Source organism: Muntiacus reevesi, chromosome 17 (assembly GCF_963930625.1).
Source record: "Muntiacus reevesi chromosome 17, mMunRee1.1, whole genome shotgun sequence".
Classification (NCBI taxonomy): Eukaryota; Metazoa; Chordata; class Mammalia; order Artiodactyla; family Cervidae; genus Muntiacus; species Muntiacus reevesi.
In genome coordinates this window covers 28,152,314-28,179,983 of record NC_089265.1, presented here as the reverse complement: position 1 = coordinate 28,179,983, position 27,670 = coordinate 28,152,314, and the positions used below count along the sequence as shown (strand labels likewise).

At 41.0% G+C, this 27,670-nt stretch overlaps 2 protein-coding genes across 9 annotated transcripts in view; one reads left to right on the top strand and one right to left on the bottom strand.

Moving 5' to 3' along the window:
• NFIB (nuclear factor I B) overlaps nt 1–23,371 on the bottom strand; it is a 244,686-nt gene extending 221,315 nt beyond the window's left edge. Inside the window, exons 1-2 of one of the 8 annotated variants that reach the window (XM_065908341.1) lie at nt 22,837–23,371; nt 16,476–16,782 (exon numbers count right to left, since the gene is read on the bottom strand). In XM_065908341.1, coding sequence (XP_065764413.1) covers nt 16,476–16,782; nt 22,837–22,866 — 337 coding nt within the window. In that variant the 5' untranslated portion in view covers nt 22,867–23,371. Of the gene's footprint in view, nt 1–16,250; nt 16,783–22,836 lie in introns of all 8 variants that reach the window. The other 7 variants (XM_065908337.1, XM_065908338.1, XM_065908340.1 and 4 more) reach the window with 7 other exon arrangements.
• A 789-nt stretch (nt 23,372–24,160) lies between these two features.
• Nucleotides 24,161–27,465, top strand: LOC136148336 (serine/arginine repetitive matrix protein 3-like). The gene is made up of 4 exons (XM_065907851.1): nt 24,161–24,400; nt 24,483–25,145; nt 26,520–26,642; nt 26,898–27,465. Exons 1-4 carry the CDS (start codon nt 24,161–24,163, stop codon nt 27,012–27,014), a joined length of 1,143 nt encoding a protein of 380 aa, XP_065763923.1. The 3' UTR covers nt 27,015–27,465.
• The last annotated feature ends 205 nt before the right edge of the window (nt 27,466–27,670 follow it).

Here is a 27,670-nt window from a genome sequence, read left to right as displayed (position 1 = left end):
AATTGGATAAAGATTATTACCCAGTGACTATTGAGGAAAAGTTGCCAACACCAAAATTTTTTAGGCACTTAAATTATATCGTTAGGGAAGTGGTTTTTTAAATTATGTAATGCATTTTCAATGAATAAGACAAAACAGTCAAAATTATTCTTCAGAAAATAATCTTACCTAAAAGACCAAAAATCTCTCATCTAAACTTTTTGTGGGACTATAATTCAGTGCTATCAGAGACAAAAAGGAGAAAAAGTATATTCACCATTCAAGCCCATGAAAAGCCTGGGGATTTTAAAGTCTTGGTTTCCTGCACAAAATCCCAATGCCTCAGGTATTCTCTGCTAGGCAACAGTTACAGATCTATTGTTTTTTCCTTTCTGATTATGATTCTATCTAAACCTTTCTTATACCCCAAATGAAAGCCTTATGAGAAACGGGTAGTGTAAAGTATGCTGGATTCTAAGCAGCAATTGCTCCGGGGATGGGCTGTTTTCTTTCAGTCATCTACAGATACTCAAATGAGCATAGTGATTCATATGTGGTTCGGGATCATTCATTTCTTTATAGATCAATTTTGAGACATCACAGAGCAACTAAAACAGTTTCATTTTTGCCTTCTTGATATGTTTCTTCCTTCTTTTGGTAGAATACTATCCCTAATTTAATGCCCTGTCCCACAAAAGAGAGATCAAGTCTTCCAGATTCCTTAGCATAGGTGGTAAGCATTCACTTACCGACCAAATAAGTACTTAGTACATAGTATGAGCAGGCACTGTACTGGTTGCTGACAAGTCATAGCGATAACTGCAAACATCTTACTGACAGCCTGCAACATGATAGGCACGGTGTTAAGCATCTCACAAGGATTTTCTCATTTCACCCCTGCCACCACTGCAGAGCTCAAAAAACTGAATCTCAGGAAATATAACTAATTAGCCCAACCACACAGTGAATAATAGCAAAACAAACATTTAAAGCTACAGCTTGATTCTAAAATATGTTCTATTGCTAATACAGACACTACACTTCATATGGTTTTATTCTAATCATTCCTGAAACTGAAAGCACATATAAGGTGTAGATAATACTTCTTATAATAGTCACCAATCACCAGTGGAAATAGAAAACAAGTCTCAGGAAAAATCAGATCTCTCCAGTTTCAGCAACTTCCTTTGAATTACCACTGCAACAGTTCTCTGATTTGCACCTAATATTTATATACAGTTTAAGTAATTTATTTTCATTCATTCCACAAATACTTATTATCAATTTTACAATGTGCTCCCATGCCATTCCCAATGATTTTGATGTCATGCACTTACATAACATCCAACTTTTACTCATCTATTTTTCTGTCTACAATTGTGCCTTTAAGACATGCTTTCAAGCTTTCCTCATAAACTCTCAAACTAAAAGTTAGCTACTAAAAGTAGCTGATATGAAACTTTTTCTAATACTGCTAATATCTCTTCTCTAAAACTTATTATCTCTGCTGTATTCAGAGGTGACTTGATATACATAAGCATATTACAGGACACTCATATAACACAATTGATAGATAAATCTTTCATGTCATAAAAGAATTCTCACCTTAGCAAAAGGATTCACTGAAAGTTTCCTTTTAAAATTGAATTCCCCTTGTGAATTTATTTTGGTTTCTAAAATTAAACTAAGAAAACATTCTTAGAAACATCTCCTAAATAAAAGAAGGCATATGGATGTTTGCTTTAAACTGGAGAAAAGCAGTTTTTTTAAACTAAGATGAGAGATATATACCACACAAAGGAAAATGGAGACGTAGTAATTATCAAGCTAATCTGAAAATTGTAGACATCCAGGAAGCAGAACTTAAACCAGTTCCTCATAACCAGGTCCCAAGTTTTCTTCCACTACCTGACTTCCAAAAAAAGTTTTTCTTACAACCAGGCTCAAACATGACCTTTAATGGTTACTGGAAATCTGGCAGTACATTTTTTTTTTTGGCAGTACATTTTTAATGGATCCTTTCTGTCTTCTAACTACAATCAAATCCATATTGGTTGACCATAACTTAAACGCTTTTCTTCACCCACTGAAAAGATAAATACAGTAATTCTCATGAAAACCCCAGCGACAGAGTGACTTCAATAGAATATATCCTATGAAAAGTTATAAAAGAAAACAGCCAAACTCTCGAATCAATTGATTTCAATAAATTACAAATGATAACACATGTCTTTCAATCACAAATTTTCTCTTTGTACCTAAAAATAAAATTGCTAAGTTCACAAAATACCACTTTTCTTTATTTATGCTCTTATAACAGTAAAACTAACACAAACAACCAAAGTGGCTTTGAGTCTCTCTCAGACTCAGTACCCGCAGCTGTAAAGTGAGACGGTCTCTAGGGATCCTTCCAGCTCTAAAAATCTATGGGTTAAAGACCTCTTTCTTAAAAAAGCAAGCTTTTTATCTAGATTGAACCAAATGATTTGACTATTGGACTTTGAATTGAGCAACATGAAAGTGTTACTCAAGAGTCAAGTTATACATTTTCTATTTCTCTTTAATAAATAAAGTGTATTAAAATCCTAGATTTAACAAGAGTGTGCTAAACTTCATTAAATATTGCTTAATGTGAAGGGGATCTTCCCCTGCCAGGGTAACCAGAAGTCAAATTCCTCAGATGCCGGTGCTAAAGAGGGACAGCGGAAACCTTCTGGCCAACTCTCTCCCTTGATGGACAGAGAAACCGAGTCAAGGACAGGTACCAGGTCCCCCAGGTACTTGCAGGAAGGAGAGCTACCTACCCATTTTCTTCTTTTTTGCTTCAGTGTCTGCTTCAATCACTAAGTAGCACAGAGTGAAACTCTACATCAGTACACAAAGGAACAGAAGAAGGTAATTTCATTACCAGGTCACTAAATAATTTAGAGCCTAATTTTTTTTTTTTTTAATGCAAAGACCGTATGTTCAGAAACCTACAGTTCATAGTACATTAAGTAAAACCAAGTCCATATGCAGATTATGTCTTCTCCCATATGCATCTTAAGAAAATAGCAAAGAACAAAAATAATTTATCATCAGCCCCTAGGAAAAAAAATCTGAAATTGAAAGAAAGAATGGAGTAAATCTAAATTGTATATTTTCATTCTTTCTAAAAGGATTAAATAACAGAATTCTAAATGGTTTGTTTCTACTTTCCATGCAATATGTAGATTAACCATGAAATTCTGTTTGGGACACTTTGACATCTGTTTTCAGTGCATTACAATGAAATCTGGGGACTTGATACATACATTTGCTGTAATAAAACTGTCACTAATCAGTGTTTTCCAAAATATTGCCCATAACTATTACTATTCAGTAGTCTCATTTGCATGATCTAATATTGTTGCTACATCATGTTTTTCCCTGACAATGTGTTAGCTGGTCCCAGGCACATGGTCTGAAATGGCTACAAACCACTCAATAATTCCAGCACTTCCATGGTACTCTGTACACACTGTCTGCAATCTGCCCCAGAATTGAACTAATACTGTATCCTTCACGAAATCTTTTCCCAGTAACTGCAACACCCAAGGCTGAATTCACATCCCTCGGTGTGAAAGACTCCATAACAAAAAGAGAACCCACATCGAGGAGGAAATTATACCTCCTGAGACCCCCACAACAGAAGATGTAAACACAATCCTAATTCATAAGTCCTTTAACCAATCCGTAATAATGCTGTTTGAAGACTGAGTGCAGAGTCTGTCCTTGACTTAAACCATTTCTACGAAATGCAAAATAAGATTTAAAATCGAGTCTACTTCACTTTCTCCAGAGTTAATAAATAGCTGTATCAATGCAGAGGCCAAGCAAGAAACACCAACTCACAAAGAGTTAACATATCTCCTGGATATTAGGTTGAACAAATGCTTCCATTTCATGTTGTACATATCTAGTGTGTCATGTACAAAGCTTGGAACTCAGGGGAAAAGTGATTCTGAGGCCAAAAAAGGTCTTCATCAAAAAAACAAAAAATTAATCTATGCTAATTTGAAACGAATTCCATATTTTATCAGTACTTAGAATCATATTCATCTTCCTTCACAGTTCAATATAATTTCATTTTGCCCTCCTATGAACTCCTTTTAAAACCAAAATATATTTCTCTATACACATGTTTTATATTATACAAATGTTGGATACAAAAAGCAGATTAATTGTAGGCCCTAATACTGTGTTGTTAGTACTAAGAAGTCATTCCAAATGTTCTAAAAGGGATTAATGTAGTCTAACAAGTCTATTTAATTATTGTAAGACCAGTGATCCTCATATTACTATAAGCAGCTTTTTCTATACTTGCACACTGTAAATAGAACAGACACTGTTACATGATAACTATACGTCTAACCAAAAATACTAATGCTTTACCATCAGGAAATTTAAAGAAACATGTTAGCATCTCCAGGAGTCTAAAAAAAAAGCAACCACTATTTAAGAATCATGTATGCATTCCCATTTCAGGTCCATATCAACTTTAAATCCTAAGTGCAAACAAAGCTTTTCAAAGTAGAAAGACAAAATACCAAATCCCTCTGCCATCAATAGCAGTCCAGTTTACATATGTCAGAAACTTTGGGTTGTACATTTGTCATGCACTGAAATACATGCTTCTTGATTTTGAACAGAAGAGCAACTGAATACCAGGTAAGTTCTCAAAAACAAAAAGCAGGACACAGATTATTAAAAATGATGTGCCAGGATCTAAGCCAGCTGATAATCAATGTTCTGATTCTACTTTCTGCATACCCCAGTTACTGTTTAACAGATGAACAAACAGTGAGGGAACTTCTCCTATTAACTCCTGGTCAGAACTCCTAAGTATTATTATAAAAGGCTTCACAGAAGAATATGAATCTTTTTTTGCACTGCATCAGTGTGATATGTGATTTAAGGTTATCTCCCTAGTAGAGACTATGGGTAAGGACAAACTGTCCACTTTTCAAACCTGCTGAGGGAAGCAATCTACAGTCCATGGATAATAAGCACCATGACTGGTTCCCCAAGAAAAATCTAGCCCATCACAGAGATTTCAGGACCACCCAGATCCAACCAACCAGAACCACAACACTCAAAGGCTAATCCCAAATCTGAGAAGAAGAGAATGTTTCAATCACTTCCCATGTGGTTTTCAGATGTTCTTAGAAAAAGTGACATCATTTTAAGTAAGAAATACTAACTTTTTCCCCCTTAAGATTATTTAATTAATGTTCTTAACACCCTAAAAAGGACAAGTGAGAAAGACTGACTTAAAGAGGAAGATTTTCAGTGACAATAAAGTCAAAACAATTCACGTAACTAACGAAGTATTGTGAATTTTGACCCAAATAGATATCATTTCTAAATAAGACAGTCTCAGACCTAAGAATCTAAAAACCAGCAGCTTCTTTCTCAAGAACAATCCAGTCCATATCATCACCACTTCTGTCCCATCAAATGTAAAACATAAGTGGAGTTCTCCCAGGTGGAGCCCATTTCATGATATATATATATATATATATATATATATATATACACACACACACACACACACATAGAAGTCTTACATTTTCACTGGAGAGCAATGAATTATCAATACAAGAACTTCCTAGGATACCCTTCATTTGACACAAAGTTATTTACTCAAAGAGCCACTAATAAAATTACTCCTTCCTTTCCAAGACTCCTAGATTGATCAAGAAATTAACTATCTGGTAAGTCTGGCATAAAAGATTGCTGAAACTATACACCAATTCTAATTTAAACTAATCTAAAAACCACAGACAACTAGCTAACTTCATGCACCTAACAAATATCTATACACACCACTGCACTCAGGACTTTCATTTTCTCCTTGGAATGTCTTATCACCTGAGATACACCCAAACTAATTGACAAGCCCTTGCAGCAACACCTAATCACTCATTCTCTTCACTACTGGGTATTTTCTCTAGATGTCTACATTATGCCATGTTGCTTTATATAGAGCAATCATCACTCTTACTAACAATATAGCTTTTACTTAGATGAATTACTTCATGTAATCCTAAAACAGTCCTGTGAAGTAGGCATCCTAACCACATTTTACAAAACAGAAAACCAAGGCACATGGAGCTTGAGTGACTTAGCCAAGGTCACAAAAGCTGATGAAGAGTAGAACCAAAACCAGAATGAAACGTCTGATTAATGCACTTATTTTCCTGTGCTCTATGAAAACTAAAAGCCAGGAAGAAGGGAGACATGCTCAACTGTGAAGGAATCCAAAATCTAAAGCTAACAGAATATTTTAAATAGTATGTTATTTTCCCTTCAACCTATGAATGAACCATCCTTCTTAAGTAATTCCTGCAAGATCTGAGCCACATTTTTTTTTTCTCTGCATTCACTTCAACTCTGCAAGACACACAAACACACACACATCAATTACCCAAGATGCAGGAACTTCCGCTCTTTAGCTCAGCAACTGAGATCTGTTATAAATCATTTCAGTGGAGGAACTGAGGCAGATTTCTGGAAGAAATCGCAGCCAATTTTTAAACCCTTGGGGGCTGGTCCGCTGTTCTTGTACCACAGTCCCACTGCGTATGACCGATTAGCCCACTAACCACATTCCAACTCGATTCTATGTTGGCTCTCCTGCTGAGAACACAGTGAATGAGCAGAAAGGCCTGAGAGGTGCTTCCAAGTCTAGGTTAGATTTTATGCGACAGGAGAGAGAAACTGAGGCTATTGACTAAAACCAGATTGTTTCATTCACCCTCCTTCCTTGGGTCCCAGGATGCTGGATTATCAACACAATGCTGAAGAGCATTTAAATTCCTTGATCCTGTGAACATTCCTGGGGAAAAAATCATTTAAAACAGCAAGAATCAAGAAAAAGAAAAAGCAAAACCTTCTCACCTGCCATTTCAGACATTTTAAAAATGGGAATAGAAAAATCACATGCCTTTTTCCAAGGTTCCAGTGCCTGGGCCACATCGTCTCTCATCTGTCAGTGTATCCACACACATGGATAAACAGTATGGGACACACAAGGAAGGAAATGCACATTCTAACTTAAACTTCCTCTTTTCCTCTAATAATTTAAAAATAAAATGTAACAGCTTGGATTTTAAATATTTAATCTGGCAAATATAGGGAAAAAAATCATGAACTACAATGTCATATTTGGCAAAGAAAAAATTGGTAGGATAAAAATATCTGTGTTTTAACATTTTAGAAGGCATTTCCAATATTTTAAAAATAAAATTATTTCACTGCTTCGGAACAGAGGTATAATTCTCTATTTATGCATAGGAGGGTTTCATAAAGAAGGGAAAAAACAATTTTAATATTCGTTAAAATAAACATTGAATTTCACATGCTGGCAAATGTCCCCAAAGAAAGAAAAACTTCAAATTTACTAATGGTTCACTACTGTTTTGAAATATAGCCATCTAAGTCACAAGAATAGGTTTCCCCTAAAACTATAAGATGGAATATATAAAGTTACAACATGACTCTCACTTCTTAAAAATTTGTTCTAATCCTACATGTTTAGCATACAGCTTTCTCCAATGCCAGACAAGTTTAAGAGGTAAGTTTCAAAGTCAGTCATTTTAGGGCCTACACTAACCCAAAGCATGACTAAGTTTACCAGTTTTACCCTATATAGTGACAATAAAGTATTTTTTATTGTAACAGCTGAATATGTTGAAAAGTAATTATTAAGGAAACCATAAATATAAAAAGCTGAAAAGCCAACCTCGGAAGAGAGGGGGAAGGGAAATGGTGATGTGAATAATCATAAAACACGAAAACTGAACATCTAAGCAGAAGGAATTCAAATTTCTCTAAATGCTCGAAGACTATGCCCCACTTCCTGGAGCAATGAGGGCTGCAAATTTGTTCCCATCGCTGTCAGCAAACAAAAGAAAGTCACTTCTACGGCTAGACCATGTCAAAGAGAAGACGTGGCCGCTGCGGAGGGACGCCTGGAATCCACTGGGGTGTAAAGTCGGGGCTGGGGCTTTTTGTCAGCTATTACCATAAAAGAATAAGAGGAAACAGTGACATTACTACACAATAGAAAGGTCAAACAGCTTGCAGCCATTTCATGACCCAGACAAGTCAAGGTCAAAGGATTCAGGTAGCAACTTAGCCAGGGCATAAGTTACAGCACAAATGAATTGTTTTAACACATCAGCTTTGGTCAATTAAACCTAACAAGGCAAGTTGCATCACGTAGCAGGGTTCCTGACACCAAGGCCAGAAGCTGAGACCGACCTCATAAAACAAGGCTTTTAACATAGCATAGCAAATTTAAGGTAATCCATCCAGAAACTGCAGATGTCAGAATAATAAAATACAAGTTGTCCTAAGCAGGAACATTTTTCACACTTTAGAATTCACTAATAGAGGGGTATAGACTTCATATTGACATACTCGTGTTATTAACATGGACATAAATGTAATCCCCTACTCACAGGAATTACAGAATACACCCTATTTCAAATAACCATCCTAACATCTGTGCTCATGATCAGATTTTTGTCCTAAGCTCCACCATTCCCTGTTAACAACAGTAACTTTCTCCATGTACTTTTTTACAATATGAGTTTTGAAAAACTGAAGCCTTAAAAAAAAAAGTCTTCAGCTTTATGCTGCATCAGTATAGTAGTGTCACAATATGAACTGATGCTTATTAAATGCTTTTGTGCAGTTTTGTTGGAGACACAAGTATTATACAATTCAACTCAATACTATTTACTGAATTTTCTACTTTGAGACATGGTGTTGAAGCTAACCTGAATTTTTAAAATTGCAATATATTTAAGGAATTTTTTCTCAAAGGCAATTCTTATTTTCCTTTTTTGTGCTTGTTTAAACAAATCCCATTTTCAACTGATTTGTTCTTCATCCATAACTTACTACATGCTCTGAACTGCCTTAAAATGGGATTCTGAAAATAAACAACCTCCAGGCAACTCTCAGCTAGTAAAATTACTTCATCCATCACCCCATATTTTCAATTATATAGTCTTTATTCAGAGTTCTTTAATTCATCTGTGAATCATCAATGCTGTCCTGTTTAAATATCATCATGAACAGTGAGAATATGTGTATCTAACTGTTTTATTATATACAATATATTTATGTGCAAGAAAAATTTGCATTCTACTCTTAGAACATAGCTTGATATAAATTTTTGAAGATTTTTTTTTTTCTTGTATGTGTGGCCTTCAATTCAGCCTCAAGGTCTTTTCACCTCATTGGTTAATTGGTGGACATTTTTTCCAATTTTCTGAATAACATAACAACTAAAATGCCCAAGCATTCAAGTCCCATTAGCCTCACATCCTGTAACATCCAGTCTAACACAAACTAATCCCACAGACAGACTCCTTCCTCCAAGACACGCACTTAACGTTCACAAGTTCTCTACAGTGCGGTGATTTATTCTCTATGCTAAATCCCAACAACAGAATTCAGTGAAATTAACCACATCACATCATTAGAGTTCAAGGACCCAAGAATGTATTTTAAAACGAGATGACACACATTGCCAGGGAAAAGTCAGCCTGAAGAGGAAGCTCCCCTCTGGCTCTGCTTGGCGTAGAGGAGTGCTACCGAAACAACGCCCGCTTCCCATCGCATAACACTAGTTCTCTGAGATTTCTAAAATTATTCCTCTGACACAAGGATGGAAGGAAGAAAGGCTGGAAAACTCTGCTTTGAACACAACATCAACTGATCATTTTCTCTGTTACAGCACTAACAGACTCCTCAAGTGTCACAAGTCAAACTTTCCTTAACTTCAAACTAGAAAATCCACTCTTTCATCAACTGAAGAGACACTTCCACCCAAAGTCAGTTTCAGACCCAGGGATCACCCTCGCCTTTGCCCATCTTTTTCAGATATGTAGTAATTCCCTATTTTAATGAGCATCTCATAAGCTATTTCCACTCTCTAAAAACCTTAGTTAACCTTCCAACAAAGCAGTAATGAACCCTTAGATTATAAAATCAGTTACCACGTAAGCCACTGAGATGACAGAAAACTTATCTCAACTTTTAACAGCTCCAGATAATTCTAGCTCAGCTTCTCGATGGGTCCCTCCCTCGTCAGGGGCTGAAATTCCAACTGGTCGGCAGGAATGGCAAGAGTAAGAGTGTCATAAAACAGTTTCTTAAGCCCACTGGTCTAGTTTTTCAGTTCCATCAAATAGAATGAAAGTTTATGAGGAGACAGACATTACTCGTTAGATATCTTGGATTGTTGTTCCAAATTATAGTGCCAAACTTAAGAGGAGAAAGTTAATGGTGGGTTAAAACTTTAATTTCCTTTTGGCAGTTTCCTCGTAAATTCCAAATTTAGGGAAAAACAAGAAAGTAAATAAAAAATCCTATGAAATCTATAGTACAGCTATGGGTGGACAGACCTCTCAGGCACCACTTATGAAACAGAAACTTTAAAGAACTGAAGCCTGAAGCCATGGTGACAAGTCTCCTTCAGTGGCTCCTGCCCAGCTGGACCCACAGGCACACTCTTTACCTGTTAGGGAGCACCCTCTGGGAGCCCTAACCATCATCACCGGTCATTGCACTGCTTCCCCAAATAACCAGTATTCCTGAAAAATGAACATCATTTTGGTTCCTTTGCATATGGAGTTATTTTCCCACCCAAGAAGCAGAGTGCACTAAATCTAAAAATCTAAACACATAATCCAGTTGAATATTTTTTTTTATTACAAGATATGCAGTGCTGTGTATATGGTGAGAAGGAATAAGGTGGGGAGAGACACCTAATGCTGTCAGCAGGGTATTTTATTGACCTTTGCTACCTCCAGAAACTGGATGGTTATGTACTTTTTAACTACTTGAAAATCATAACCGATAACAACATATATCATACCTCTCTCTCCCTCCCTCCTTCTATTCCTTTCTCTATTTCTCTCCCTCTCTTCCCTTTCCCTTTGAAAAGTGAGATCATATGAAGAGCAATGCAAGAGCTTAGCTTGCCACATCAGAACACAGATGCCAAGCTTTCCCAGCTGGCAACTGGGGCCTCAGAGTTTAACTCTTGAACTGTCCAGCAAAACTATCTTAGGGCGGGAACATCATGGCTGAGAGGGCGAACTTCTGGCCCCTCGGATTGTGTTTTCTCCTTATCAGCGAGAAAATTGCTAAGTATCTTATCTTACAATATGTGTTCCCACAAAGGTCTCATTAAGCCTAGGAGCAAGACATGCCAGTAAGAGCCCTTCTTTATCTGGCGAATTATGCGAGAGCCAGAATGCAAACAAATGTGCACAGAGTTCATGAGTTCAGTCAGGGACAGGATGCTAGAAGGGAAAACTTAACAGGGTTCCCCTAAATCAAACATGCATACAAACGTCATGCTTTCTGAGCATTTCACAATGTAAGGACACCAAATCATCCTGGAGAGCAGCCTCATGTTAACAAACTATGAAAGCTTCATTTTCCCTGTAATGGGAAATATCTGCAAATGAAGCGAAATTTATTAAAATGGTAAAATATGCTGTCAACTTGCAAACAATTCCCTACTTAAGCTTTTCATTAAAAAAAATAATAATTGTTACCCAAAAGAATTCTAAAAGTCAGTAACTGAGGGAGGAAGACAATTGTCAGCATTAGCTGCCTCTCTAATAATACGTGACAACCCGGAAGGATTCTATTTCAAACACAATGATAATGATTACAACTCCCCCTGTAAACAAGTCACATTTTTTCACAACTTCAAAATGTACTTTGATTATCATATCATTTACCAATAAAACAACAGAAGTTGCCATCCACAGTTTTAAGGATTCCACCAGGCTAAAACGGAAACTCTTCTCTCACGAGAGCCATGAGGATCCGGGCCTCTCTCTAGCACTCCAAAACATGTTTAACAGGAGTGCAAAGTACAGTTCAAAAATCAGTCAGGCTGAGTTGAAACTCGAATCTGGTAAATTCACGACAACAGTCACTCTCTCTTGAGATCTCGAAACTTCTTAGCGTGTTATGACCTCTCTCTTTCTTCAGAGCTCTTCCCTCAGAGAAAGCCCAGCCCACCTAGCCCACCCCACCCTGCCTTTTTCCCCTTCAGACAGGACACAGCGTGGCCACTCAAGGCCTCCATAGGCCAGACTTCCTTCTGTGCAGCCTGCTAATCCTTCTTATTAATTAATGAGATAACGATGGTTAACTGGAAACCAATGTTCACGCAAACTATCTAGGAAACGCCAACCGAAATTATTTCGCCTTTTTGTTGGTCTTCCTGATGTCTTGTTTCCTCATGAAGGTTCTCTCATTTTTTTTTTTATCATTTACACTGTTACACATTACTAACTAGAAAAAAAAAAAATGTCCTCTCAATGGCTTACTATAAAATTTGGAAGGGTAGAAAGTGAAGGAACTAGAAATTGCCTAAGAAATAAGCAGTGATGTGACTGAAAGCCACAGTCAGTTCTGGCAAGTGCATTCCATGTCACTGCAGCCAGCTAGCCCTCCACACCCTTCCCAGAGCACACGGGGCACACTTCTGTCCCGAGAAGGTGTCCTGTGCAACGCCTGCCTGATTTTTGTTTTGTTTTTTTGTTTTTTGTTTTTTTGCTTTGCTTTGCTTTCAAGAAGGCAATAACAAAGACAATATGGGGAATAGGTACCACCTGCCCAAGAATCATTGGACATCTTTAATATCTTGGGGAAAATGGAGGGCACTTTAGAGTGTTTTTTCCCTTCATCTGTCATCATCTTAAAAGCAAAAAAAGGAAACCTAAAAAAACAAAAATAAAAGGAAGGGTTTTCTATCAGCTAAGGTTTGCTGCAGCAAACAAGCAAGCAGCTTTCATTCAGGGATTGTCAAAAACTTTCCAGTGTGCCCACTGCAATGCGGATGCCAACCAACGAATCAAAGGCATTCAGCAACTAGACAAAGAGGGTCTGATGCCAACCTCGGTGCCACTGGCAACCGTTATTGGCATCCAGCACAGTGTCTGCCTTTTTTTTCCCCCTCGCCTGGCACTTCACAAACAAAATGGCGGTTCTTGTAGCAACGAAACAGCCGAAGCGCAGCCCTCTGAATCAATACCGTCAAATGATTTTATGGATTTAAATGCAGGGACTCCCACATGATGTGTGTATTTTAGGTAAAGTGGGGGTAGCATCGTTTAATAAATGACTATATTGAATATGACTCCTTCCTAAACATAGAGCAATAGAAAAATGGACTAAATTGCGGTCAACCAGACTCTAGGCACAGGAGAGGCTGAATAACAAAGAGATTTCGCTTTAAAGGAAATCCTGCCTTGCGGCCATGGGATGCAAAAGTCTAATGAACTATATATCAGAAATGATTTCAAAATGCATACATTCTCCCCAAAACTGTATCAGATGCAGATGTAGCACTATAGCTTGTGTCAAAGCTCTAGTAACTCTTTCCACATTTCAAAAAAGAAAGATGAGGCTGAGGCTGCTGGGCATGAAAAAAAAATAAATAAATAAAAGTGTGGGTTGAACCAAAAGAGAAAGAGGGAAAAAGCATAGGAAGTTGGTCAACAATGAACTTTATTATTTGCTGGTCTTTATTTCATTCTCCAGAAGATATGCAGTTTGTGATCTTGTATAAATAACCAAGAGGGCTATTGACATTTCTAGATCTGGAAATTGTCAATATATTGTAACATCACTCCACACTGCAATGCGGATGCCAACTAACAAATCACAGGCATCCTGAGCTAAACAAAGAGGGTCCGATGCCAATCCTGGTGCCAGTGGCAACCATCTTTGGCATTCTCTGTTCTTTCTCATGTTTTCCTCCCAGTCGTTTAGAAGTGGGGAAAGAAAGAAAAAAGGGGGGAAAGGTAATTCTGTTGCTCATTCTGTTGCAAACATTACACTTTTCTTTTCTGATTTTTCTCTTGCGTTTTTCTTTATACTTCTTTACCTGATTAATAAAATAGACTTAAGTGGGTTTTCATGCACTTAGAGGACAAATAAAAAGTCACGATGGGAGATATGTAGCTCTCTGATTGACTACAGATTAGTCTTTTAAAATGCCCTCTTCGACCAACTGCGCTGCAAAAATACATAATTAACCTACATTTGACCAAAGGAAAAATACGTAAATTTTGAAAAAGGGAAAACACAAAAGCATCTTGATGTGACTTTTTCAAAGAAAGCGCCATCAGGTATTATAAAGATATGATGCATTCACAAGCACAGAAGATATAAATTAGGTGCACAGTGTTAGATCATGAAAGGTTTCAAAACGAGACTCAAAACAACAACAAAATGAATTTTTTATCTGAAAATGTGGTCTCCAAGAGTTGCTTAAAACTTTATGACTATCATGACCGATGGTGCAATGCAGAAGGTATTTATGCATGTTTCTTTCTTCAATCTATCTTCCCAAATCCAAAGTATATGTTCTTTATTGTCAGTTCATCAACTAAGACAGTTGGCCGCCTGCCCCAGGAGTGAATGTACATGTGTGCACACCTCAAGGAATAGCCTTCAAGCAAGTTAAAACACAAGCAGCAGTGAGGTGCTTGCAAACCTTCTCTCCCTGCACTAAAAAGTTACATAACCCACTTTCTAAAACTTTACTTCCAGTCTTGACTTTCATGACAGAGTTACAACACATTTACAGCCAATCCAGCACATATATACAGCCCACCTGATAATGTCACCTCCTAGACAGCTGTCAATCAAATTAAGTGTCATGTGCTAATGAGTTTTTATTTTAGGACACACAGGGAAAAAATACATTTTCCCCCAAACCGTCATTACTTCAACTTTAACTTTTAAACCTATAGAAATAGCATATGCAATCTTTTATTTAAAAAAAGAATATTTCCAAATGTATGCTCTCAAGCACCATTATTTATAATCAAACTAGAAATGCTTAAATAACTTTTTAAGCATCTCTCTAAAACTATACCAAGGAAATATAAAGGAAAAAAACACATAGTAATACCCAGATTTCTGAGTCAAAAGAGTAATTCTGATATTTTATATTTTGGGATGCTGAAGTTCATACCATTGACTATATCCCACACTTATATAACAAACATCAGATAACCATCTGCCACCTGGCTATATGCAGGCCACTTTCCCTACCACCTGGCCAAGTTAAGAAATGACCCACCAACTACGGTAGCTTAAACTACAGGCCACTTTCAGTAGGTTTTTTTTTTAATGTTTTACTATGGACTATTGCTAATACAAGCACACCAATATATATCGATAAATTCATTTGAAGTAAAGAAATTCTCACCTCCTTAAAGAAAATATATTAAGAAAAATAAAAATAATAAACATATTTCATGAACCCAGAAAACACTCAGCAAAAATATCACCTATTTTTAAATTATTCAGGCAACATTCACCCCACTCTCTTTATCAAGGATTTTTTTTAAAAATAGGTATGGTATGCGGTTTCTGCATTCTTTTTGAGATTTATTTTAAACCAGCGTAACCAGTCTACTTTCTGTTTTTGTTCTCTAAGGAGAGCTGCGACTTCTCTCCTTGGTAAGTTTCATGAATTTACATTCAAGTAAACGGACAGTATTAAGTGTTCCCAAGTCACTCTGGGAGAATATTAGAACATAAATTATTTAAACAAGAACCATAATCAGTTTAATCTACAGCGAATATTACACAATCAAATGTAGGTGTTGATAGAAATATTTAAATTAAATAAATCTAAGTCTACGTAAGATATACTTTCTGATACTGGCTATCTTAAGCATTCTGTAATAGGAAATGTTCATGATATTTCTCAGTGCAGTAGCACTGGATTCGTGAACAAAGTTCATCCACCTCGTTAGTCAGGAAGCTAATACAAAGACTGTTAAAGAACAGTTTGACTATTCATAAATCAAGTTACATTTTCAAACTGCCAAATGATGACTAGATGTAAAGAATGTCGCCGAGGACAAAGAGCCAAGTGTAATCAACTATAGTTTTCAGATTATTCTGTGTCTTTGAAAAAGTGTATTATTTCAAAGACATTTGCAAACGCATCTCTTTGTGGTCTTTAAATATCCACGCCTATCCAGGTAGGAAAGCTCCATGTGTATTTCCATGGCTTGCACATGGCCGTGGACAAGCGAGAGGAGGAGAGGGGGCATGCCGCTCTCCCCGGATCAGGGGAACAAGAGACCGAGGGGCCTCCAGGACCATCTAAGCCAAGCCAGGTGCTCTGTGCGTGGGGTCTGCGGGCAGTGCGTGCCGGGCTAGAAGAAAGAACAATCTGCTCCTACCTTGCTCCTGCACGTAGTATGCCAAAAACAAATCAAGCTCCTTAACTGACACTGTGATATGATGTGGCTGGACACAAAGTGCTGGGTTTGTGCAATGTGGGGATTTCATGAGCCGCTCTCCATCGGTACTTTCCAAGGGGATGCCTTTGAACAGGATCACCATGACTAGATCCAGGCGCCAGACTTTGTCTGCCTGTCGCAGGCAGTCGATTCTCCTAATCTTACCCTTCTGGTCAGGATTGGATAAGACACAGCACGGGTGCTTCTTGCCAGTCACGGTGAGCACAAAGTCCTCTCGGTACTCCTGGCGGATATCTTTGCGCAGTTTGGCCAGGAGCCTGGATGCCCACTTCTGTTTGATTTCAGGCTTTTCGCTGAGAAGCTCATCTTTGACTGCTCTTTCTTCATCCTTTGACATTCGCTTCTCGTGCTTTTTAAAGTACTTGCGTTTCCGAGCCTGCAGGTTGAACCAAGTATAGGCGATTGCACGGACGTGTGGAAGTAGTGCCTCGATGAATGGGTGAAATTCATCCTGTGGAAGATGAGGGGGAAAAACAAGACATACAGGGTCAGTTTCGTTTGTTAAAGGCTCCAAACCATCAGACCACAACCCATTCCCAATTCAGTACCAAAAGTTACACATAAAAATAACATTCTTTTCTTATTTAAAATTATCAAAATAGCAGGACCAGAAGAAAATAAAGTATGCCAAGCTGCCCCTTTTCCACCAAGACTCACAGGTTGATTCTCCCTCCTAAAAAAAAAAAAAAAAAAAGAATAAAGATTCATGTTTGTATTTCCACTCTGGCCCCATCCCCCTCATTCCCACCATGCATCCTATATTCTTGAAAATGTAAGCAACCAAGGTGCTTGGCACCTAATTCAATATTTAAATATCTGATTGACCAACTAACGCTAAGCAGTACCATTTTACAAAGAACACAGTGAGTTTTTTTTTTTAATCGGAGCAGAGCTGTTCAGAAGGCAGGAGCGATGGCACAGTTCATTTCTCTTCTCGGTGTTACAGAAACACAAAGCATATAGATGCTGGTGTAATGCCACACAGTTCCCGCTTTTGGAGCATGCTCTCAGCAAGAGGCTGCTGGTGGCACAGAGAGCATGCGCCATTAAACTTGATCCATTTTCTTATCAAACGTCCAACATTCCAACACTGAAACAGCACCATTCCAGGAGTGGTAACTAGAGAAACTGGTATACGGTGAGGGAAAGTGGGCAAAGGACACAGCTTGTCGTATCGGTGTCCTGAACAGAAGGTTTCCATACTTGGAGCAGCACATTCCCTCCCTCTACCAGCAACACTAGCCCCCAACACACACACACACACACACACACACACACACACACACACACACACACATGAATATACACGCATGCACGCTCTTACTCTCTCACAGATCCACAGACCCGCTCTTGCATTTTTAAATAAAAGTTTCTAAAGTTGAAAACAGAATTGACTCAGATGTTCTTCCAGCAGCTCTTCCTATAGAGTCTGAAGCCCCACTCAGTCAGTTAATTTGTTAACCGATCACATGAGTATGGCAATTATTCTAAAACCCTTAAAAATCAATCTGAGGTGAACAATGAAAAATGGCAACTTGGCACCAACTTTACATTCTTTGTGTCTCTGCATGCGGTGGCAGGGTGACACCAGGAGTGCACCGCTGGTCACTCCCTGCTTTTGTGGAATCAATACAATTCATTTGCTACACGTCTGAATTCTCGGACAGGGCTGTGGGTGCACATATGTATGGGCTTGTGAATCTGCACGTGGAGAGATCCCGTCTAGAGAATTAAGTGGTTTTACCTTAGGCTCCTGTGTCTTTCCTGCCTGTTTCATCTAAGCCTTTTGTAAGGCAGAGAGGCAGCTAGGAGTGGCAGATAATCTGCACCTACAGTTATTTCAAGCTACTTCCCAAAGCGGTCAGTGTTTCATTACTTCCTGCCGTAGGTAAAACCTGTCTCCTAAGCTCAGGCCTATTACTGTTCCAAGAAAGAGCTTAACATCCAGGGCGTGCACACTGTACGTGGGCAATGAGGCCAGATCTGAAACAAATGAGAACTTCCACCACGGCCACTTTTCTGGTCACTGTATCGTCACCTCAACCACAAAATAACTTTCTCTAACTACTTATATCCCAAGTTAGAATTGACAGCCTAGTACTGGTCACCCTGAACTATATGGAATAAATTCTACCTAATCAGCAGTCTGATGAATTCCATCAGGTAAAAATGATGAAAGTATCATGAATGACTCTCTAACAAAGAAGATGCCCCCAAACTCCCATAGAGTTACGAATTCATTTTCAAGATCATATTCAGTTTCAATGTTAAAGACTGTGGCATGTTCGCAGTCTACAGTTCAGACCCGGAAGAGGTATACATCCCATCCGATCAATAATGCAATTTTCAAGTGTTTTAACATATTGCCGTGAAATGTTCCGAGAGCAGAATCAGTCTAAATCAAAATTTTATAACAATACAGAATGTAGATGATTACATCACAGCATGAGGCATAACCAAATGCCATAGAGGAAATCATTAAACCGATCAGTAGTTTCCAGCAGAGACTTGAACAATTCAGTTACTATGCGAGCACATTAAACTAGGCCATGGAAAGAGTTAAACCACAATCTGTTCTTTGTGTGGGAAGGCAGCCCTGCTCACAGCAACCACAGCCCATGATAAGACCTCCCTATCTCCATACACTTTCTGATGCCATGCTTTCAGCGTTCACTGTAACTACAAAAACTTTATCTCCCTTAGAAATATATGCAAGAGGAAACCCTGCTCGAGGAAATGTGGACTCAGGCTTTGGGAACTCACTTCCTATAATCTAACTTCTCCTATGATTTATTGATAAGATTTAAAAACCTACGTATATATACTTACAAGCTAAAACCTTGAAATCGTAAAGAGTACATTCGGGTGGGAAGAGCTTTGTCTCACTCACTTTACCCTTGCAGTATTATTTTATTTATTTTATTTAAAAATGCAGTATTATTTTAACAGATATTAAGCAATGTGGTAACTCTCAAGTACTTTTATCCTTAAGTACTATGTTCAGTAACATTGCATTTTCTTATAAAGACTTCAAATATAACTTTGATTACATATGTTTGAGTTTCTAATCATCTATCATGTAATAGATTTCAAAATTTTAACAACTTATTTTAAACAATCCAAATGCAACACTGAGGGCTTAAATTTGGAATTTCTTAGCAAATGCACACAAAACACTGCTTTTTTAAGGTTGCCTTTAGCTTGTTGCCAATGCTGCCAAGTAATGTTTTAAAACATAGTTTTTTTCTTTTGATAAATAGTTCTGCAGCAAACTTTCTGAGTCCACAGTCGCCTTACAAATATCTTTCAGGGCTTTACTATTATGCGAGTTCCTTTCAAGTAAAACACTTACTTCTGACATGAAGATATCCTCAAAAAATGGTAAGTAGAGTTTTTCAATAAGTCACATGTATTTTTGTATTAACATGACTAAAGTACCATCTCCCAAGTATGATTGTTTTTTAATGCTGAGTTGTAATATATCTGTAGTGATTTTGAATGGCATGTATATGAAGCATAGCAACTTGTCTTCATCAAAAAAATGATTAAGGTCCTAATTAATAGGACCTTAATCAGCACAATAACACTATAAACAACTATGAAAATTATTTTTTAAGAAAGCAAAGCATTTAAGTAAGCTAATATCTAATGTCTCTATGCTAAGGTAATAGGCCACCTTGCTCTTTCAGAATTTTTATTAAAACACATTGGCATTCAGTAATTCTTTCTCTTTTCAAACTTCCTTTATTGAACTAAACTGATAAAATAAATAACCTAGTTACAAATTTCAAATATAAAAGTAAATAGCCCTAATTCCACTGGAAATATTTATTTTTCTTCACAGGAACAGTGGTCTCCATGAAAGGGATGGAAAATTAGACCAATATAGAGGTAGAAGAGTAAATACTAGATGTTCTTGGAGCACTGCTATTTAACAATAAACCATTTTTATAAATGTACCTTCAGAACCTGAAAAATAGTGAAAGAAAAAAAATTCAATACAATCATTCCAAGTGAAAGTTACATTAAAGGTTTCATTATTTTTAGCAAAAGCAAATACAAAATCCTATATGATGCTTAATTATCTTTTTACATCTGATTTATACTGCTGTAAAAATACAAGTTTATATCCATGTACTGATAATTCTGAATAACACTTTGATAAATATCAACTATAGCCTCCTTTGAAACTTCTTTCTAAAGCCTAGATATCTTATTGCAACAACGAAAGCACTTTGCAAAGTTTTCAATCAATTAAGAATGTTTCTCTATTTTGTATTTACATAATCCTGAAAAATGTTTTGCTAACAGCTATTAAGTTCCTGTAATACAAAACTAAACTATTGGTCTGATATCAAAGTAATATTGTTAATATTACTTCTGCAACACCTTACACTAGCCATAAAGTCACACAGATACTAAAGGGAGAATTCTAAAGCTAAAATTTTTTCTTCTAGTCTAGGCCTTAAATCCCCAAAACAGTTTCAATATGTCAACCTAGATTTACATTATTAAAACAGTAGAGAATATCAGTCATCATGAATTAGTGTTGCTAAGTATGTATCCTTGAATACTAATGGGATAGTTGAATGACTATACTGTACATGCTCCTAATATTCCATATGTCACCATGCTACAATATTATTTTTAACTTACACAAATTTAGATAAAGCTAGTGACTTTTTGATTCATATCTAGAGGAAACCAAAAATGCAATGTAATCGCTCGCAATGATTCTAAAAATTCAATGCTGGAAATACGAACCAATATAGAAAAACAATCATTTACAGGTGAGAGGAAAAGTGCAGCACTTTGCACCTGAAAAGCTTACCTCAATTTGTTTTACTTGAACTATGCTTCAATGTAAAAATAATATCAAATGGATGTGGTTTACCAGAAAGAGGAAAAAATCCTGCTGATGGGTAATATGAAAGGTAACTTTTGCAACTGAAGGCAATTCGTTATACCTGAAACAGTTTCATCACCATATTTATTGGCCATTATTCACAGCCTTAAAAATACAAATAGGTCAGCAACTCATTTTTTCCAGTTTTGTCAAATTAAAGTGCACGTTTATTTGCTGAAAATAGCCATATCTAAGTTAATCATACTCAGATGCCAAACAAAATATAAACAATAAAAAATGTGTCAGCCAAAAAGCTACAGGACTGTATCCAATCACTGAATAAGCCTTATCATTGTTTTCATCTTCATTCACAATTTATGAATGCCTCAGTCCTTTTGAATCACAATGGCTTCTAATTGTCATACAATTGAAATCTTAATCATTTGTCCATTACAAAAATGCATCATCATGATACTGGATTTTTTAAAACTTGTAACACACCTAAGACTAGGGGACACTTCTTAAACTGTTTATAGTTTTTAAGCCATTGTCAAAGAAAATGGTTATCAATTACTAATCGTGACATAGCCTCCTAAAAGCTGCAGTCAACTATCCCACACCTTTAGAGGTTTAAAACACTGCTTCAAATAACAACTCTAGGCTAAGATATTTAGTTAGTTCGTCAGTTGCTTAGTTAGCCGGGCAGCGATGAAAGCCGCCCCCAGGTAAGTCTGTTCGGTCTCTCCACTTTTCCATTTGACCGACCGGTTTAAAATTAAATAAATTGTGTTCTTGTAAAAGTATAAAGCCAGTATTTTATTTCATAACACTGTACCTGAAATCTTAGGACAATTTTCAAAGTGAATTTTTGAAAATGACCTTACTTTTCCAGCATTACTTTCTAACCTACGCCCCAATATCGTCAAATGAACAGGTCTCCACAAAATGAACATGTTTTAAAAGTCCTTTAACTTTCATCCCGACCGACTAACTCGAGTCCACGTCTAGACCGCCTTTGTGGCGTGGTCACTGGAAACCTCAAAGTGCGGATCGCGATGCACTAGAGTTTCAGATCCCCAAATTAAGCAAAGGAATGGGTCCCGGGACCACAACCTTCGACTCGCTTGTCTCCCGCCCACTGCCTGCAGCGGAGTCCAGAGGCGCCCACAAGGACTCCGACTGGAGTCCCCTCGCCCAAGTTCACTGCTTGTTTATTAAGGCTCAGTCCCCCCCGCCCCCCAAAGCTCCTCTAAAGCCGGAGTCCACCTCGGCGCGCAAGCAACCAAAAGAGGCAGCAGGCACCCTGGGCAGGGGCGCAGCAAGCACTCCAGGGGCCGCACGGGGGCTAGCTCTCGCGGGCCCGGGCCCTGCCCATCCCTGGCGGCCTCGCCCGGCCCAGCCGCCCTGGCAGCACGCGGGCACCCGCTCTCCATGCCCAGGGCGCCGGGCTGGGCGCGCACGGTGACTGTGAGCTAGGGGCCGCGCGCCGGCTCTGATGCCGCCCTGCAAACCCCGCCGCAACTCCGGACCACTTCTTCTGCTGGGTTACCCCGGTGTGCGGAGGTTAACTAGAACCATTAGTTGTCCGCAGACGAGAGCAACAAAACAAAGGCATTTCGGGCTAGAGAGAAAGCTCGAGAGAGCGACTGAGACATGTACCTGAGTGAGACAGATGGGAGAATACATCATGACTTCGCCTTAAAACGCACTTTCCCGGAGATGCCCAAGAAAATCTTCGAGAAGCAAGAATTTCATCTATTCATTTTACAGTCATCTGAGCCCCGCGATGCGATCAATCAGGACAGGGCTCTGCGCTGGATCACCGCAACTTCACAACAAACCCAGTCCTCCTTAAATAGCCAAAGATTCAAGTTCACTCGGCGTGCTAGATTTCCCGGGGTGAAATCCAATCTACACTTTTAACCCTCCTGCAGTCCGAGCGCGCTGGCCGTGCTCGCCGAGGCCGCCGCCGCCGCCGCCGGTGCTGGCTGCTTTTCGCCTGGGTTTGGGGATTTGTTTTCTGTTTTGCAGTTGTTGTTGTTGTTGTTGTTGTTGGGGGCTAGGGGGTGCGCGAAGGTTCGATGTGGGTCGGATTGGGGTGGTGGTTGGTGGTGAAATGCTTTTTTAAAAAAGGCGGGGAGGGGGGCGCAGGAGAGAGGGCGGGAGGGAGAGCGAGGAGAATGTGTCACCGCGCTGGGAAAGTTCAAGGTTACAGCCCCAAGCACTGCGGCAGGATCCCGGAGTGGCGATCGCAGGCGAAACTTTGCCGCGAGCCGACCATGTGTGTGCGCGAGGGGGGAGCGTGAGCGAGTGCGCGCGGGTGGCGGGGCGCGCGCGGGAGAGGGCCGGGGTGGGGGCGGGGTGGGTGGGGGAGCCGGCAGAGGCCGGGGTGAGGGAGGGGGCGCGAGCGCGGGTCTCCCGGGCGGAAGAGGTTCGCGGCGCGCGGTCCCCGGCTGCAGCCGCCGCCGCCCGCGCCGACTCCTCCACGCCCGGCTGCCCGCCCGCCGCCCGCCTCGCCCCGCGTCTGACCCGGCCGAGCGAGGAGGCTGCTGCTGCTGCCGCGGCTGCCCAGAGCCCGGGGGTATCGGAACGCGCTCCTGAAAAATCCCAAACGATAAATCCCGCTCTCCCGCTCGGCTCCAAACTCCTCTCTTTTCTGCTCTGGGCTCTTTTTTTTCCCCTCCCTCTCTCGCTTTCTTTCGTTGCAAAACTTGGAAGTTGAAAAATTCACCGGTTCCACCCTCTGGACCCCGCTCGAGCTCTCTCCAAATCAGACTTAAGGATTGTTTTATTATTTAATTACACAATCATCGCTTTACTCCTCCTCCTGCAAACGCGCATTCCTTTTGCACCAGCCTCTCCACACCCCCCGCCCCCCACCTTCCTCCTCCTCCTCTTGCTTCTCTCCCTCTCTCACTCATTTGTTAAAGCTCTCATACCACTGCAATAGAACCACAACTTTTTTTTTTTTAATTTTAAATAGATGATCATTCCGCCCTTTGGGCAAGTCCCGCGCCCTTCCCCCAACACGTACACACCCCGAAAACCCGCCCTGGAAAGAGGTATTTCGGTGCTCGCTGCGGACTCTTTAAGCCGCGGGAATCTCCGAGTGAAAGAAGCCCTGAGCCGAACTGGGCCCGAGAAAGGAACGAATGGAAAATTCCCTCACACCCAGGCCGCCCCGGGGCCCAGACTGGGGCGCCGACTCTCGCACCCGGGGCGGGTGCGGTCCGCCGATTCCGCCGGCTGAAAGGAGGAGGGGGAGACGGAGGGGGGATGGCTGAACGAACTTGGACTTAAGATAGTTGGGGCACGCCGGCGCGGGTGGGAACGGGGCCCTTCCGGGGTCTCCCAAGCACGGGCCCGCATCCCGGGGCAGCTCCGCACAAGCGGTGCGCCTCGCCGCGGTTTGCCGCCCTCCCTTGGGGGTGCCCGGTGCACGTGGCCTCGCTCGGAGCGGGAGGATCGGGCTGCGCCGCCGCCTCCAGCGCCCTCCTCCTCCTAGTCCTCCTCCTCCCGCGGCTCCTCTGGCTCGCTCCCAATCCCCACCCCTCCCCGGGGCCCGGGGCGCCGGCGGAAAGCGGCTCCCGCGCCGCCGGGGTGCAGGCAGGGCGGGGCCGCAGCGCGCCTGGGGCTGCGGGGCGGGCGGGCGCGCGCGCGGGCGGGGTGCGTGTGTCTCTGGGGCCCTGCAGAGGCCGCCGCGCCCGCCTCGCTCCCGCGCGAGGCCCCGCCCTCACCCCGCCGCGAGCCGCGGGCCCCGAGTGAATGAACTTGATTTCGGAGATGTGGAGGCCGGCGCTTTGCCTCGCACTTTCTGCGCGCGCGCGCACACACACATGCAAACACACACACAGACACACACACACACACACACACACACACCCCGCCCCCCAAATTCCGGTTTTCGGCCAGGGGTGGGTGGGGAAGAGGTGGAAGCAAAGACTGTGCAGACAATGGAGAGAGGAAAAGTGAGTGCCAGGGGCTACGCGTCTACCTAGCTCGGGGGCCCCCGAAGGGGACTCGAAGGCCCCAGCCCGGGGGCGGGGCCGCCCCCACTTCCAGCTGTGCTCTGGAGCCGTTCGGAGGTTCTCCTCTGATTCCCCTTTCCTCTTTTTCTCGCATGCCTCCTCTCGATTTTTTCCCCGCAACTTTCTCTGTCTCGTTTTCTCCGCTCTTGCCACCCCTTCTTTACGCCGCCCCCCCCCCCCACCAGCGGACTTGAAGGAACTAGTGACTTTTTCCTTCTCCGAGTGGGAGTTATCCACATCAAGCATTTCACAACGACACATCAAGAAAAGTAGGCAGGTTCAAGTCAACCATGAAATGGTCACTTTTTAACCCCGTCCTGTCCTCATTAGGGAAATGCTCAAACACAGTCCGTTTTCAAAGAGCGCTCTTAATGAGGCGAGCCTGCCAAGTCCACCAGCTGCAGCCCCCGTAAACCAAGAGCCTAAAGAAGAAAGGCGGTGGGGAAGGAGGGGGAGTCGAGGAGGCCAGGGGTGGAGGGGGGAGCTTTGGTTCTGGGAAGACAGGTAAAGTCGGGGAAATTTAGAGAAACCCCCCCCCCGGAGTTAACCCTTTAGGGCACACCCCACTGGGAGCGGCCGCCCTGCTCCTCTGGAGGCAAATTCCTAGTCCGGGTTCTGACAACGTTAATTTCCTTTGTGTGGGTCATTTCTTCTCTTTGAAAAGCCAGAATAAAGTTGACAGTCTTTACAGATGAAAGAAATGAAGTGACAGTCCGGGTTAATCCGAATAAATATTAATTTCTCTCAGAAATGTTTAGGCAATCTCATCCTAGATTTAAAAAAGGAAAAAAGCCCCAAACATCACTTTGTATTGCACATTCTGCTGCACCCCTTTTCTCACCCTCTTACCAGGTCTGGGGGGTGGGGGTGGGCGGTGGGTGCGGGGAAGAGCTACTGATAATACCAGCTTTAACTACTGGAGTTTCCCTTTGAACAAATATTCCATTTAACCGGGGTTAATTTACCATAAAAGACATTCCCGTTGGCACGAATGCTCTCCTGTCCCTGAACACACCTCTTTGAATGTCTGGACTCTTACAGAAGCCATTATTTCGGGGTCTCTTTAAAAATCAAGCGCCCATCTCTCTTTCTCTCCCTCCCTCCCTTCTTCCCTCCCTCCTCCCCACACCACCCCCAGTGAAATCTTGGCACCCTGCAAGTGCTCCGTTTCAGCCAGAGATCCCAGAACCAGCCGCTGTCCCCTGGCAGAAGAGGCCCAGTGCCGAGGCCTGGGCAAGTGTCTGTAGACATCGCCACCCCTCTTCCCTTCCTAGTTTCCCTTACCAACACAAATCCTTTCCTTTTGCCACCCAGACTAGGTCGCCTCCAAAAGTTTCTCAGGAGCTTAGAAAAGAAGAAAGAAAGACAACTCTTGACACAGAAGAGCCCACAAAAGCTACAGCAGCATCAGGGATGATGAAGCAGCGACAGACCCAGGTAAGACCATCCAGACCTAAAGATGTCTGGGGCCTCTCAGACCTGTCACTGAGGGGTTCAAACCTCTCCCTGTCTGTAGGGTACTTATGGATGAGCATGGAGGATCCTTGGTGGGGGTGGGGGGTTGATTTGTTTCCCAAAAAAAGGAAAACAAGAAAGGAGGGGGAAACTCAAAGGGAGGGGAAAATGAGCAACAGAGACATGGGGTGCTCAGTATGTGGTGCTCAGTGGATATGGCTTTGACTGTCTTCTTAGGCCTTGGAACCATGGATGAAATGGCTGACATCCCCCCAACCTCACCCCTCCCCAGAACTCGGCTTCTTGTGCAGCCAATACCAGGGTCACTGCAAATCTTCTCAAGATGAACTCTAAGAGGGCCTTTTGTAAAGCAGGACTGGGGTGGGGTGTAGAGCATGACTTCTCTCATGAAGTGTCTCAGGACACTTCACTGTCTGTGGTTTCAGAAACGCCAATCTTTCAAACACCAGGTAGGAAAAAAGAGGAGGAAGTGAGAAAGTGCATACAATGTTTTAGCCCCTTTCCCTTTTACCCAGCATTTCTGTGCCATGGCATTAAGAGTGGTTTGAAAGTATCTCTGAAAAGCTTCTGATGCTATCAAAGTGGGCCAAACACTTTTTAGACTAATACTTACCTCTCCTAACTTCTCTCTCTCACACTCACTGAAAGAGTTAAAACAAACCAATTTCATTCACCCCAAAATCTGGCTGGAAGAAAGAAGTGAACAGGAAAATCTGATATTTCAGAATCCCTAAAGACCTCCTCCCTAGATCACCTATTCCCTGCCATCTTATAGAGGAGAAAAGTGTTTTTTGTTTTTGTTTTTGTTTTTTGACAGTTTAATTTCAAGAAGTGCTGGAGTGTCTGTTCTTCAAGTGACTGGATTTTTCAAAACTCAGTTGTATATTTGAAACAGTAAGCAGTATTACCCAATTGGAGCCTTTCACTGACCTCCAGAGAGGAGCATAACATCTCAAGGGTCTTCCAATATTGATTTCCTTTTAATCTTC

Bases quoted from the DNA above. Each gene is read 5' to 3' on its own strand.
- LOC136148336 (XM_065907851.1), top strand. From the start codon at position 24,161: ATGATCATTCCGCCCTTTGGGCAAGTCCCGCGCCCTTCCCCCAACACG. The intron at 24,401-24,482 runs GTGCGGTCCGCC...GACTTAAGATAG, and splicing joins GACTCTCGCACCCGGGGCGG to TTGGGGCACGCCGGCGCGGG. The intron at 26,643-26,897 runs GTAAGACCATCC...CTGTCTTCTTAG, and splicing joins TGAAGCAGCGACAGACCCAG to GCCTTGGAACCATGGATGAA.